The following is a 14,426-nucleotide window of genomic DNA, read 5'->3' as shown; positions in this document are numbered from 1 at the left end:
GGGTTGGAAGGGACCTTAAGCTCCTCCAGTTCCAACCCCTGCCACGGGCAGGGACCCCTTCCACTAGAGCAGCTTGCTCCAAGCCCCTGTGTCCAACCTGGCCTTGAACACTGCCAGGGATGGGGCAGCCACAGCTTCTCTGGGCACCCTGTGCCAGCGCCTCAGCACCCTCACAGGGAAGAGCTTTTGCCTAAGAGCTCAGCTCAGTCTCCCCTCTGGCAGGTTCAAGCCATTCCCCTTGGCCTGTCCCTACAGGCCCTTGTCCCAAGCCCCTCTCCAGCTTTCCTGCAGCCCCTTTAGACACTGGAGCTGCTCTAAGGTCTCCCCTTCAGGAGCCTTCTCCAGGCTGAATCAGCCCAGCTCTCTCAGCCTGGCTCCATGGAAGAGGTATAAGAGTGCTGGTTCAATGTAACTGCTTAGAGTTCACAGTATCCTACTGAACTGGGTAATTTCTTTCAGTTAATCCTGGGCACAAGAGCATATGAATGGTTTTGAAGGTGAAATCCTGAGTCTTGAAAGGTAAAGAACTGTGAACTCAGCACCTTCCAAGTGTGTGTAAATGGTGATACCTTCATTTAAAAGACAGGTATCTTGCTTTATTTTATTCCTATATGCTGACAGATCATTGTGTGGGCACCCACCAACTTCAGTACATCTTTATCTCAGTTTCTTCCTTCACAGCCCACCCAGAAGTATCTGAATATTCACCACAGAGTGAATCACTATATCCGTAATCATCAATATTAAGATTATCCTTTTAGAATCACTTAAATTAAGCAATCTGTCCACGAGAACACTGCTCATCTCTCAAGGCTTCTTTTCATGCTCCTGTGCGTTCAACTTCTCACTGAGGACAAGGAAGTTATAAAAGGAAGAAGAGAATACAAAGTCATCCAAAAACTCCCTTGTAAATCACAAAACATCTTCAACTGAAGCCAACTGAAAATGATCATGGATAAGATTTCAAAGAGAAATTCTACCCTTGTCCATCACTGGAATATTTAAAGAATATGTATTATTTTCTTGTTATGATCAGCCCAGTAGAAACCAGAATCAACAGTACAAAAGTCCTGCTATAAATTATTATGACAGCCTGCAGATCTTCCCTTGATATTGCTCCCAAAACCAAGACTATTGTGAATTAGACCATTCAGGAAGAAAACATGCAACGATGCCATGCTTGGAGGAGAGAACGTCTCAGTGTGTACACAGCACTTGCCACAAGCCAGATAAAGCAGCAATTTCAAGAGTCCAGCTCTTGAAACTCACCATTTTCAAACACTCTGCAACTGTTCAAGTGTTGCACAAAAGACAAAGAACTGGTCCCTTTAGCTCATACAACAGAAACCTGCAACTTCAAATATGAGATAACCAAGCTCCCACACTAATCCAGGGCAAGCATCGCATTCAGCATATGATACAATGAAATAAGGACTCAAACATTAGCTCCAAGTACCCACAAGGAGTGCTCATGGTGAGACTGGCTGCATTTCACCCCTTGGTTTACGATTATCTTTTAAGACCTCAACCCCCTCGGAAAATGCTGAGGGGATAAAGAGAAACCCTGCAGCTTCACAACATAGTAAGAATAAATAAAGCTTAAAAACTGGAGAGATTTAAACAACCCATGTGGCAAAGCAGGGAGGTAATAAAACCCTGACATAGTCTGGACAGGATATTCAAGCTCCTGCAAAAGAGAATTATACAGAGTAGCACAGTATCTATTGGCCTACCTTGAAGCTCTCCACTTCTGCTGTAGAGCTCCCTTCTCTGCTCACGCAAATAGGCACTCATGCTGATAGCATGGGAGGAGGACTCAAACCTGGAATGAAAGAAAAGAATAAAGCCAGTCAGTTTGCCATCCATGGAAGCACACTTATAAGCACCAGGTACCTCTAAACATAAGGACTTCCTGGGATATTGGAGCAGAATTATGAAGGCAGAGAAAAGCAGGGTTTTTCTATAAAACCCATCACAAACATATCCCATTCTGCCACCTCTGATGAACCCAGCTCTCCAGCAGCCACCCATGACAAGACACAGCACAGAGATGCTCCTCAAGTGGGAGCACCCAGGCATTTAAGTAGAAATGGCCCCACAACCTGGTAAAATCCAAACCAAAGCCATAGGCTAACACCAGCTAGAATGCTAAGTGACCTATACATAAAAATTAAGAGCTAACACTGTCCTCTGAAATAGGGAGCAATAAATTATTAAATATTTATTCTATGGCTCTAATACTCCACAAGGACCAATCTGAGAGGCAGACACAACTATCTTCCAACTGTGGCAGCTCCATACTCACTGACAATAAGACACCACAGACTGGGCACTGAACTGGCACCACAAGGTCTCAAGATGCCTCTTGGGCTCTCTGTGCCCTGAGCTGGGTGTCCCTGTAGTCATAAGTGTCCCATGGCCAAGGGCCTCGTTCCCAACCTGCCTGAGCTCAGGGCTGGGGACACTTGGCACGGCCAAGGGCTGCCACCCCCGGGCAGGCTCTGCCTAGCAAACACCAACCCTCTGGGTGCCTGGGCTGGGCAGCGCTGCCACTGGTGCTGGGGATCAGGAAGAGGGGCAGGTGGTGGAGACAAAGCATCTTCAGATGGCCAAAGCAGCACAAGACTTAGAAGGAAAACATCTTTCATGAGTATCAAACTCTTCAAGAGGTCTCCAAGACCTTGAGATGTTGATGTAACACCCATCACACCCTCCCCAGCCCTTCTGCTAAGGAACAGCTGCCCAGAGGGAACTTGGAAACACAAGCATCCCACCAGAGAAAAGGGACAAGCATTTCTAAGGTTTCTCATGCAATGGAGTTAAGGTTATTCTACTAATGAGGCTTTTCTGCTTTAATTGCGACTGTGAGTGTTAATATTATTGCAAGTGAACTAATAACAGTCTATCAAAATACAACACTTGAGACTTTAATTAAAGGAACAGGGAATTCATGGCTCTGTGTTTCTGATGTGCTCCCTTCTGCCCCTAGTGACATACTACGCATAATGTTATCATCATGGCCTCGAGGTCTTCTCCAGGCACCAAGCCTACATGCATCAGGTCAAGGCAAACTACAGCAACAAACCTCTGTCTCCTTGAGACAGCAACTCAGATTATTGCTAAGCCCTGCGCTGGTTTTTGATGCAGGATCTCATCACATTCACTGCTTTCCCACAGACATCTAGTGTCTACTTGGCTACCTTTTGGAAGAAAACCATGGAATCACAGAATTCCAGACTGGTTTGAGTTGGAAGGGACCTTAAAGCTCACCCAGTTCCAACCCCCTGCCACAGGCAGGGACCCCTTCCACTAGAGCAGCTTGCTCCAAGCCCCTGTGTCCAACCTGGCCTTGAACACTGCCAGGGATGGGGCAGCCACAGCTTCTCTGGGCACCCTGTGCCAGCGCCTCAGCACCCTCACAGGGAAGAGCTTCTGCCTAAGAGCTCAGCTCAGTCTCCCCTCGGGCAGGTTCAAGCCATTCCCCTTGGCCTGTCCCTACAGGCCCTTGTCCCAAGCCCCTCTCCAGCTTTCCTGCAGCCCCTTTAGGCACTGGAGCTGCTCTAAGGTCTCCCCTTCAGGAGCCTTCTCTTCTCCAGGCTGCCCCAGCCCAGCTCTCTCAGCCTGGCTCCAGAGCAGAGCTGCTCCAGCCCCTGCAGCATCTCCGTGGCCTCCTCTGCACTCGCTCCAACAGCTCCACGTCCCTCTTGTGCTGCTGCCCCAGAGCTGGATCAGGACTGCAGGGGGGGTCTCCCCAGAGCACAGCAGAGGGGCAGGATCCCCTCCCTGAGCTGCTGCTCACGCTCTGGGGGTGCAGCCCAGCACATGGGGGGGTTCTGGGCTCAAGCACACACTGAAGTCGGGTCATGGGGAGCTTTTCATCAACCAACACCCCCAAGTCCTTCTCCTCAGGGCAAATTTACTTTGTATTTATAACACTGGCTATCACAGGACACTGCACAACCACCTGCATCCATCCATGAGTAAAACACAAGGTGGAGCCCTGCCCTAAGAGACTTGTGCAGTGAGGAATTAACACAGATATTCTGATGAGAAGTGGAAGGTTCCTCTGGTTTTGACAGAGCTAATGGAAAGGTAAGAAAAACCCTGGCATGAAAAGCAGTGAAGGTGGGAGAGGAGACAAGAATAACGCCCCATCAAACACTTAACGTCCCTCAGTGGACTGAGAAATTCCATTTCAACAGAGATTTCCATAGATATAGTGACAGCTGACAGAAGAGAGATAACCAAATAAGAGATGCCAATAAATGCTGCTGTCACCGCAGTGAAGGTAATGACACGGTGACAAGACCACGAGTGGTAGGAGACGTGCTGCTCCTGTGAGGTTATGCACCTTGGCTGTAAACAATTATACCCACCTTCATTCTCAGCTGACAGACTCAGAGAGAGCCTTAAACTGCTGCAGGTGAAACAGCATCCTTATTCCTCAAACTGAAACTGGTCCATGGACCCCCAAGAAGAGACACAGTAAGAAAAGGTGAGCAGCCCTGCTTTGCTCCAATAGACATCTACAAGTCAGAGTAAATTCTAAGAGTGGAATTCTCAACCCAAACAGCCATGGGAGTGCTGAAAAAAGATGGTAAGGGGGAATAACAATGAGTTGACAGCGGCAGGAGGCATCTCTGCCACCTTCCAGGTGACAGTTAACCTTCTAATAACAGAGCACATAGACTGTGAGAGGGGGAGAAGACAACAGAAGACCTCAATTTCTAACTGCAGTCTTCAGTACTATGAGAGTACAGCCATCAGATGCACATGCCCTAAGGGTGATCACGTACTGGAACAGGCTGGAATCACCACCTCTGGAAGCGTTCAAAACCCATGTAGAAAGGCTGGATGCAGGACTGGGGGGGAGTGGGGTGGTGGCGTGAGTCTCACCAGAGCAGAGACCAAAATCCTCCAGAGGCCAAAGAGAACACCCAGCACATGCAGCCAGTGCAAGAGATGAAAACTCAGCAGAGCCCTTGAATCGTGGTGCAGTAACAAGACCATCTCTCCTCTCCTAACAGTGCTGCTCAAAACAACTCCCCCTTACTTCTTTACTCTTGCACATCTCATTTGTTCCCCAAATCCTTTCTTTGACCGCTCAGCTTCTCATCCTCTCTCTCACACTCTCCTCCCAACCACTTAATTCTTTCCATGCTGAACTCTAAATTAAAGGAGTTAGTGACAGGATTAACAGCTTAGTCTATATAGTAATTATACAGTTACCTTAATTCTCTTTGTCCAGTCCCCTTTATCACTCTCTTAACAAGCCCTGAATTTACCATGGATAAAGAAAGGCACAGTGTATAACTGCATGCTCTGCAGCAGCAGCGCAATGGGATCCCAGTCCTGAGATGAGCTGTGGATACAGCTACACTCTAGACATTATCAATGGATCCATAACAGAAAACTCAACGAGGCTTCAGCTTTGGGCATTAAATCTCCATCTCAGGCTACACCTCACCCCCCATACCTATCCTTGCTCTCCCCTCATGGCCGCCCCTTGCTCTCTCCTCACCCTTCATGGCTGCTCCTGCTCTCCCTCGTGATCATCCCTCATGGCCGCCCCTACTCTTCCCTCATGATCTCCCATCATGGCCATCCCTGCTCTCTCTTCACACCTCATGGCCGCCCCACCTCTCCCGTCATGATCTCCCCTCATGGCTGCCCCAGCTCTCTCCTCACCCTTCATGGCTGCCTCTCCTACCCACTTCAAAATCTTCCCTCATGGCCGCCCCTGCTCTCTCCCCACCCTTCATGGCTGGCCCACCATTCCCCTCATGAACTCCCTTCATGTCTGCCCCTGCTCTCTCCTCACCCTTCATGGCTGCTCCTGCTCTCCCTCATGATCATCCCTCATGGCCGCCCCTACTCTTCCCTCATGATCTCCCCTCATGGCCATTCCCGCTCTCTCCTCACCCCTCATGGCTGCCCCACCTTTCCCCTCATGGCTCTCCCTGCTCTTCCCTCATGGCCGCCCCTGGCTCTCTCAACACCCTTCATGGCCGCCAAACCTCTCCCCTCATGATCTCCCATCATGGCCGCCCCTGCTCTCTCCTCACCCTTCATGGCCGCCCCTGCTCTCTCCTCACCCTTCATGGCCGCCCCTGCTCTCTCCTCACCCTTCATGGCTGCCTCTCCTATCCGCTTCACAATCTTCCCTCATGGCCGCCCCTGCTCTCTCTTCACCCTTCATGGCCGCCCCTGCTCTCTCCTCACCCTTCATGGCAGCCCCACCATTCCCCTCATGAACTCCCTACATGGCCGCCCCTGCTCTCTCCTCACCCTTCATGGCCGCCCCTGCTCTCTCGTCACCCTTCATGGCCGCCCCTGCTCTCTCCTCACCCTTCATGGCTGCCTCTCCTATCCGCTTCACAATCTTCCCTCATGGCCGCCCTTGCTTTTTCCTCACCCTTCATGGCCACCCCTGCTCTCTCCTCACCCTTCATGGCCGCCCCTGCTCTCTCCTCACCCTTCATGGCCGCCCCTGCTCTCTCCTCACCCTTCCTGGCTGCCCCTCCTGCCCCCTTCACAACCTTCCCTCATGGCAGCCCCTGTTCTCACCTCATGGTGTCCCCTCACCCTTCACAGCCACCCCTCTGCCTCCTCACAATCGCCCCCCTACAACCCCACCACCTCTCCCCTCAGGATCGCCCCTCAAGGCCTCCCCTGGTCTCTGCTCACGATTTCCAACACAAGAACTTGGAGCAAATCCAGAGGAGGCCATGAGGATGCTCAGGGGCTGGAGCAGATCCTCTATGGAGACAGGCTGAGAACATTGGGGCTGTTGAGCCTGGAGAAGAGAAGCTGCGTGGAGACCTCAGAGCAGCTTCCAGTGTCTGAAGGGGGCTACAAGGATGCTGGAGAGGGGCTCTTCATCAGGGACTGGAGTGATAGGACAAGGGGTGATGGGTTCAAAGTGAAACAGGGGAAGTTCAGGTTGGAGATAAGGCAGAAGCTCTTCCCTGTGAGGGTGCTGAGGCGCTGGCACAGGGTGCCCAGAGAAGCTGTGGCTGCCCCATCCCTGGCAGTGTTCAAGGCCAGGTTGGACACAGGGGCTTGGAGCAAGCTGCTTTAGTGGAAGGTGTCCCTGCCCGTGGCAGAGGCTGAAGCTGGATGAGCTTTAAGGTCCCTTCCAACCCAAACCATTCCATGATTATCAGCAGCACTGTGAAGTACTTCAGGGATCAAAGACAGCTCAGGCACAGCTTTAACCTCATCCCAGCACTTACTTGAACAAAGGGGTTTTAGGTCTTTGGGGTTTCTTCTTCGCAAAGAATGCAGCAAACTCCCTCCCTGAGCTGGTGTAGCTGAGCTGGGTGGACGGCTCCGAGGCGGTGCGGGTGTTCTTCATGTCCAGGTACTCTGTCAGCAGCATCTGAAGATGAAGGAAGAGGCACTCAGCATTTGAAACAAACCAGCATTATAACAGAACGTGAACGTTGAGGGTTTTTAGTAAGGACTGGAAAACTAATAAAAGTCTTTCAAATTAACAGAAACCAGGCTTTACTTTCAGAAATGTAATCCTAGGGATTTATATGCCACTGTCTCTAATGTGGTAAAAGCTTATTTTACATTACTTGACCAATTCAACCTGCTACAAACCCCTGATGGTACCAAAGGAAACTTGCAAGAAGTCCCCGCTCCTCCCCAAACTGATTCAAATCAGGAAGGGAAGCAGGGAGATGGTGAGTGGGTTGTTGGCTGGGGACGCACCACAGCTCTTAAAACATAGAAGTCAGCCATACTGAACTGCTCAGTTTCCAAAGCATAGTTTATATATGGGTATGTATTCCTATATATTTTCTACATATTTATATATAGGACTAGAAAACATTCACGGATCTGAGCAAGTCCATGTGCTGCAGGTCACATAAGCTGGAAAAAGTCCTGGCAAAGCTGCAAAAATTGCCCGTTAACAGCTCCCAAACCAAACTTGCTTCTTTTCCCCTTGAAAACATGAATTCCCACAGCTTCCAGCCCTGCCAATGTGGTTGAGGGTTAATTCCCTCCAGCCCAACATAGTAAGGGGCTGGGGGGGTCCCTCAGTGAGACCTCACAGCCAGCAGTGGCACCGTGGTATTGGATGCTACTTGAGCAACTCGATGGTGCAGAAGTAGAAACAGATTTCAAGTTATTCCCTTCTAACTTCCTTTAAAGATGTAAAGAAACCCCTTAAAAATTAACTTGTGTCAATGCATTCACAAAATCACTGTTTGCTTTCAGAAAATTCTACCCACTTGGAAGCTATTAGTAATAGTGTGGCATTTTAATAATCATTAATAATCGAAGCCCATCAAAGAGAGCTGTCTGTAGTGAAAGGAATACATCCATCAGTACTGTGCTAAGTTGAAATACATCACACAGGAATAAATACCTGGGTAAATGGTATCATGCCCCTAGTTAGAAATAATTCAGGATAGCTTGAGAACAAAAATAATACAAAGAAACTTCAACTCCTAAAACATCTCAATTAAAACTTCACCTGAGCACAAGCTTTGAAAATAGATGCTTATTGTTACGAGTCAAAGTAATCACTGCACCCATTTTTAACAGTAATTTACCAAATCCGTTTGCATGCACCTATTTGCATTTCATCTTCTCTACTTGAATTAACAACCTCAAAATGCCCACAAAAATCTAATTAAAACCTCAAATTTAATCAAGTGAAACACTTAATTTCTTCCATTATGAATGAAATCTATTTAGAATGGATTCCATGACTGGTGTCATTTTATGGTCCAGGACTAGGAAATGTTAAGTGTGTAATAGAGTGCTTGGGTCCAAAGCAGTCTTCCAACAGCTAAAGGGGCTGACAAGGAAAGCTGGAGAGGGGCTTGGGACAAGGGCCTGTAGAGACAGGCCAAGGGGAATGGCTTGAACCTGCCCAAAGGGAGACTGAGCTGAGCTCTTAGGCAGAAGCTCTTCCCTGTGAGGGTGCTGAGGCGCTGGCACAGGGTGCCCAGAGAAGCTGTGGCTGCCCCATCCCTGGCAGTGCTCAAGGCCAGGTTGGACACAGGGGCTTGGAGCAAGCTGCTCCAGTGGAAGGGGTCCCTGCCTGTGGCAGGGGTTGGGACTGGAGGAGCTTTAAGGTCCCTTCCAACCCAAACCAGTCTGGGATTCTGTGATTTTAAGATGACAATAAACTGACAGAGGTTTGATCTAGGAATGCTAGGAATTCTTTGGTTAAAGAAGGGAAATAGAGAAATCGAAGATGAGGTTTTGGTGAGATATTAAGAACTGCTCTGAAAACACTGCAGATTAGGAAGAGAAAGATATTAATTTAAGGCATGACTCAATAGGCAGGGCAGGATGGTTATACACAAGGCTCTGAACAAGTCAAAAGCAGCAAAAGCAGTGAAAACAGGCAGTTTTTATAACTACTCTGTAAGTTCATCTTTAAGGTATAAAATCCAAGCCCAGCAGAAACTGTGTGAGACAGATCAAAGCTCTTTCTGCTCCAGTGCCCTGTATCCAACAGTTACACACATTCTTCAGAACAAAGTAATTAAGTGTAAGCATGGCTGAGCACCTACAATGCATGGCCAAGGGGGAGAGAAGTTAAGACAGGAGAGATGTTCAACACTCAATATATTTGGCTTATAAGTGCAGCATAAAGATTAAGACCCTTACAATTTCTAAGCAGTAAGATTAACATGTGGGCAAGTCAAAATCTTGTCAGTTACTTGCCTCAAAAGCAGCCCAAAGCTTTAGCTTCTCAATGTGCTGCGCGATGCATGGTCTTCACCCAATGTCAGCAGCCTGAATCAGAGGCTGGATGGAGCACCCCTGAGAAGAAGGACTTGCAGATGTTGGTCAATGAGAAGCTCCCCATGACCTGGCTTCAGTGTGCACTAGAGCCCAGAACCCCCCTATGTACTGGGCTGCACCCCAGAGCGTGAGCAGCAGCTCAGGGAGGGGATCCTGCCCCTCTGCTGTGCTCTGGGGAGAACCCCCCTGCAGTCCTGATCCAGCTCTGGGGCAGCAGCACAAGAGGGACGTGGAGCTGTTGGAGCGAGTGCAGAGGAGGCCATGGAGATGCTGCGAGGGCTGGAGCAGCTCTGCTCTGGAGCCAGGCTGAGAGAGCTGGGCTGGGGCAGCCTGGAGAAGAGAAGGCTCCTGAAGGGGAGACCTTAGAGCAGCTCCAGTGCCTAAAGGGGCTACAGGAACCTGGAGAGGGGCTTTGGACAAGGGCCTGTAGGGACAGGCCAAGGGGAATGGCTTGAACCTGCCAGAGGGGAGACTGAGATGAGCTCTTAGGCAGAAGCTCTTCCCTGTGAGGGTGCTGAGGCGCTGGCACAGGGTGCCCAGAGAAGCTGTGGCTGCCCCATCCCTGGCAGTGTTCAAGGCCAGGTTGGACACAGGGGCTTGGAGCAAGCTGCTCCAGTGGAAGGGGTCCCTGCCTGCAGCAGAGGTTGGAACTGTACAAGCTTTAAGGTCCCTTCCAATCCAAATCAGTCTGGGATTCTATGACTTTATTCCCTACAGCCGGGCAGCTGACATTATCCAGTTGTTCTACTCTCCTCGTCCTCGTAGAGGATTTTAATAAGTTTCATATTTCAATGTTAGTAGCTGTGACCTGGCCATGTATGTATTAAAATCCACAGGAAGCTAAAACTTTAAACCCACTTAAAAGAGAAACCAGGCATTTTCCTGCCTATCTCAGCGAACGGGAGCTTTCCTTAACCAACCAAGTGAGGGATTTCATGATTTGGTCCCATAACACCTGATTAGCAGTCACTAAGCCATCAATCAAAACCCTTGTTAGACATTAATCACACGGATGTACAGCAAGATTTATGAGTGACTGCAAAGTTTGCAACATCCCATTCATCTATAACAAGAGCTCTGACTTTCTGCTCCATGGTTGAATTCTGCCATCCATGTAGTGTTTTTCTATCAACGTCAAACAAATAAAGCTGTACATGAAGGAAGAGAACAAAGCACTCTTTCTTCAACTGCTCTTTGGAAATGAAAATTAAATATGAAGTATTTGATGAAAAAAGCAATACTTATGGATTTGGAGGCTTAATTAAATTCTCAGATTACAAAAGGTCATATCAGTATGTGCAGCCCGTCTATCACACTGATCTGATAACAACTGACACTACTCTGCCTCTCTGAATTGCAAAGGGGCAAGAACAAATTTGCTTCTTTGTCTGCTTGCACTTGCTGTGACTCTCCACATCCATGTTTCTCTTCCTCAGCTGAGCCCCACAAGATGTTGTATAAGTCATTACACCTTATCACAGCCAAGACTGACCTATGAGCAATGCACCAGCAATAGAACACACATGGCCACAGGGTGACAGCTACATTCATTCCTCATTTGTACCTCTTGTAAGGTTGTAGATAGGAGGCCTGAGCTCTGAATAAGCTCTACTCCATCAATTAAAAGCTGCAAATAGGTATTTCACATCCTCATACCTTCTGAATTGAGGTGGATGCTGGAGTGTGAACAGTTTGCTCCATCAGGAAATCATGACACTTCCAAACTCTACACTTCAACACTGATTTTCATTAGGCCTTCCTGGATCTCAGGGGTCCAGAAAATCAGGTCAAAACTAACACCACATCATGAATGTTGTGAGGGTAAACGGGATGAGCAGGTAATTACTGGCCTCTCCACCTCATATTGATCAGGGACTAAGTCACAGAACACATGACAGAAGACTCTATTAATAAAGAATTAAGGAAGAATAATAGAATCCATGTCCAGTGACGTGGATTAACAGAACACAGACCTTGGCTAAACAGTATTTTTATAATGATGACAAATTGAGGTTTAAATTAACAGAGATAAAGTCATATTTCCACCAAGGATGTGACAAAAGCCAGAACAATCAAAGTCAACACAGCATCTCCTAAAAGAAAACTGGGCAGGTACCTGACATGATCCTTAACATGGAACTGGAAATGAGGAAACCACAAATACTGGATTTTGCAAGGTCCCAGAAAGCTTAATTCCTTTTTTCCCCTTATCCCCTGTGTTGCAAGAGAAATAAAAGACTATCAGAAAACATCTGTCTTCTATTAGAAAGAAAACTGATTTTCAGCCTAAGTTCAGTCCATCTTCATTTTTAAAAAGATAGTAATTAGAAGAAGTTAAATCAGAGAATGAAAACACATTCAAGTGTGGCTGCAGCAATTCCTTCTGGACTGAATGGACGAGAAGTTTTCCTCTCTCAGATTCCTAAGGATATAATGACAACAAAAGGTCTGTCCATTATGGTTTTTTGGGAAAAAAAGTACATAATAATGTGAACACAGCTTGTTCAGCCTGGAGAAGAGAAGGCTCCTGAAGGGGAGACCTTAGAGCAGCTCCAGTGCCTAAAGGGGCTGCAGGAAAGCTGGAGAGGGGCTTGGGACAAGGGCCTGTAGGGACAGGCCAAGGGGAATGGCTTGAACCTGCCTGAGGGGAGACTGAGCTGAGCTCTTAGGGAGAAGCTCTTCCCTGTGAGGGTGCTGAGGCGCTGGCACAGGGTGCCCAGAGAAGCTGTGGCTGCCCCATCCCTGGCAGTGTTCAAGGCCAGGTTGGACACAGGGGCTTGGAGCAAGCTGCTCTAGTGGAAGGGGTCCCTGCCCATGGCAGGGGTTGGAACTGGAGGAGCTTTAAGGAACCTTCAAACAAAAACCTGTCTGGGATTCTGTGGTTAACAGAACATAATTTTCTTTTTCAGTATTACTATTTTCCGTATTATCAATCACCTGTAAGAATTTCAATGTCAGCAGAGATAAATCCCTAAACCTAGGGTAAAAAAAATGATATTATGATCTATAGGATCATTGTGTAAAGTTGTGACTCCAGCAAATTCGGGAATACTGAAGCTAATCAACAGCAGAAATGGTCCCACTGAGATGATGGGTATTAATTAGCTAATTGGAAATGGCTACATAAAGCAGAGAGCTTTGTCAGAAATAAAAGTTTATAACATCACTCCGTATTGTTGTCACATCTGGAATGCCAAATGAGAGCCTGGCACTCGGAAACAACGAGAGATGAGGGAAGAGGGGGTAGAAGGGTGCTCATCAGAAGCCTGGAAGTTATTAAAAGGCTGGCAGGCACTACTTAGAGTGGAACACCCAGAAGCCATGAGCTCAGTCTCATTAGCTTAGTGAAGAGAAGGCGAAGAGGTTAGCGGAGCAGCCTGCAAGTGTGCATCAGAGGGCACTGTACTGATGAAAAGCACCTTCACTAATGACTTTTTTATCAAAAACTCCAAAGGCTGGAAAGTTGAAGCTGGACAGGCCGTGATGAATGGTCAGGCAAACATTCCCAGAGCATAATTAACCACGTACATCAAAGGTTACACTCTATTGTCCATCAGTCATTCCCCCCCTGCAAACCCTAGTTGAGACTGGATGCCAAAAGCATGTGCCTCTTTCAAAGAGGAATACATTGAAGGAAGGACCACGGCTTGTTTTACACCGAGGTCAGGCAAGAAGATCACATCTGGAGCCCTGCTGTCACAGCATTCAAGGCACCTCTCAGGCTCTTGCAGGAAGGAACCCTTAGATTTCAAAGTGCTATTGCTACACAGTACCTTTACTTACTGTTTCCAGTTGAAATAAACCCAGGCACTGGTAACATTTGTGCTTGCTGAACAGGTTTGTGCTAGCGGAAACTTCTTATCCAGGTTTGTCTTTGGCAACCACTGGGCATGAAACTACCCATGAAGGCTACTTCACTTGCACTTTGAGGAAACTTAAGAGGCAAAAAAAAACCCCACAAAAATAATAATGTCAGCATCTGAGAATCATAGACTGCCAGACTAGTTGGGGTTGGAAGGGACCTTAAAGCTCATCCAGTTCCAACCCCTGCCACGGGCAGGGACCCCTTCCACTAGAGCAGCTTGCTCCAAGCCCCTGTGTCCAACCTGGCCTTGAACACTGCCAGCGATGGGGCAGCCACAGCTTCTCTGGGCACCCTGTGCCAGCGCCTCAGCATCCTCACAGGGAAGAGCTTCTGCCTTATTGTCTAATCTAAATAGATAAAGAACTGGCAATTGAAAGTGAGATTTATTTTCAGCTTATTGCTTTGACACCCTGAGCACCTGCAGAAATGTTGGCATTTCAGCTGTACCAGAACACTTTAGACTCCTCCTGAGTTGTACCAGCACCCATGAAGGCTCTGGAGTTCCATTTTAGTTACCTAAAACCAGCAGGAGGAATCAGAAGCCAAGATTACAAAGCAGAAGAGAAACTTCCTAAGGCAATCTCAAAGAGGAAAGTTGGTTAAAGAAAGAACAGCAGATTCAAAGTATCCTACATCCCATGGTGATGCCTAGGGACAGCAAACAACGGTGCCTGCACTGAAGGAAGTCACATTATTGAGCTGATGATTTCCAGCCACAGAGGATTTCAGGGTCAGTGAAAACAAAAGCAAATGATTCCTGAAAGGGAAAAGCTGGGAGTTCAAGTAG

The 14,426-nt window shown here is 47.9% G+C and overlaps 1 protein-coding gene across 2 annotated transcripts in view; it reads right to left on the bottom strand.

Moving 5' to 3' along the window:
• The window catches only part of EXOC4 (exocyst complex component 4), a 393,637-nt gene that overhangs the window by 273,845 nt on the left and 105,366 nt on the right, over positions 1–14,426 (bottom strand). For both annotated transcript variants that reach the window (XM_061346823.1, XM_061346824.1), the window contains exons 8-9: positions 7,236–7,381; positions 1,734–1,822 (exon numbers count right to left, since the gene is read on the bottom strand). In XM_061346823.1, coding sequence (XP_061202807.1) covers positions 1,734–1,822; positions 7,236–7,381 — 235 coding nt within the window. The remainder of the gene's footprint in view (positions 1–1,733; positions 1,823–7,235; positions 7,382–14,426) is intronic.

This window comes from Neopsephotus bourkii, unplaced genomic scaffold, assembly GCF_033783945.1.
Source record: "Neopsephotus bourkii isolate Nb327-2 ecotype Australia unplaced genomic scaffold, CSIRO-AGI_Nbou_v1 NB_281, whole genome shotgun sequence".
Classification (NCBI taxonomy): Eukaryota; Metazoa; Chordata; class Aves; order Psittaciformes; family Psittacidae; genus Neopsephotus; species Neopsephotus bourkii.
This window is presented reverse-complemented; position numbering and strand designations above follow the sequence as displayed.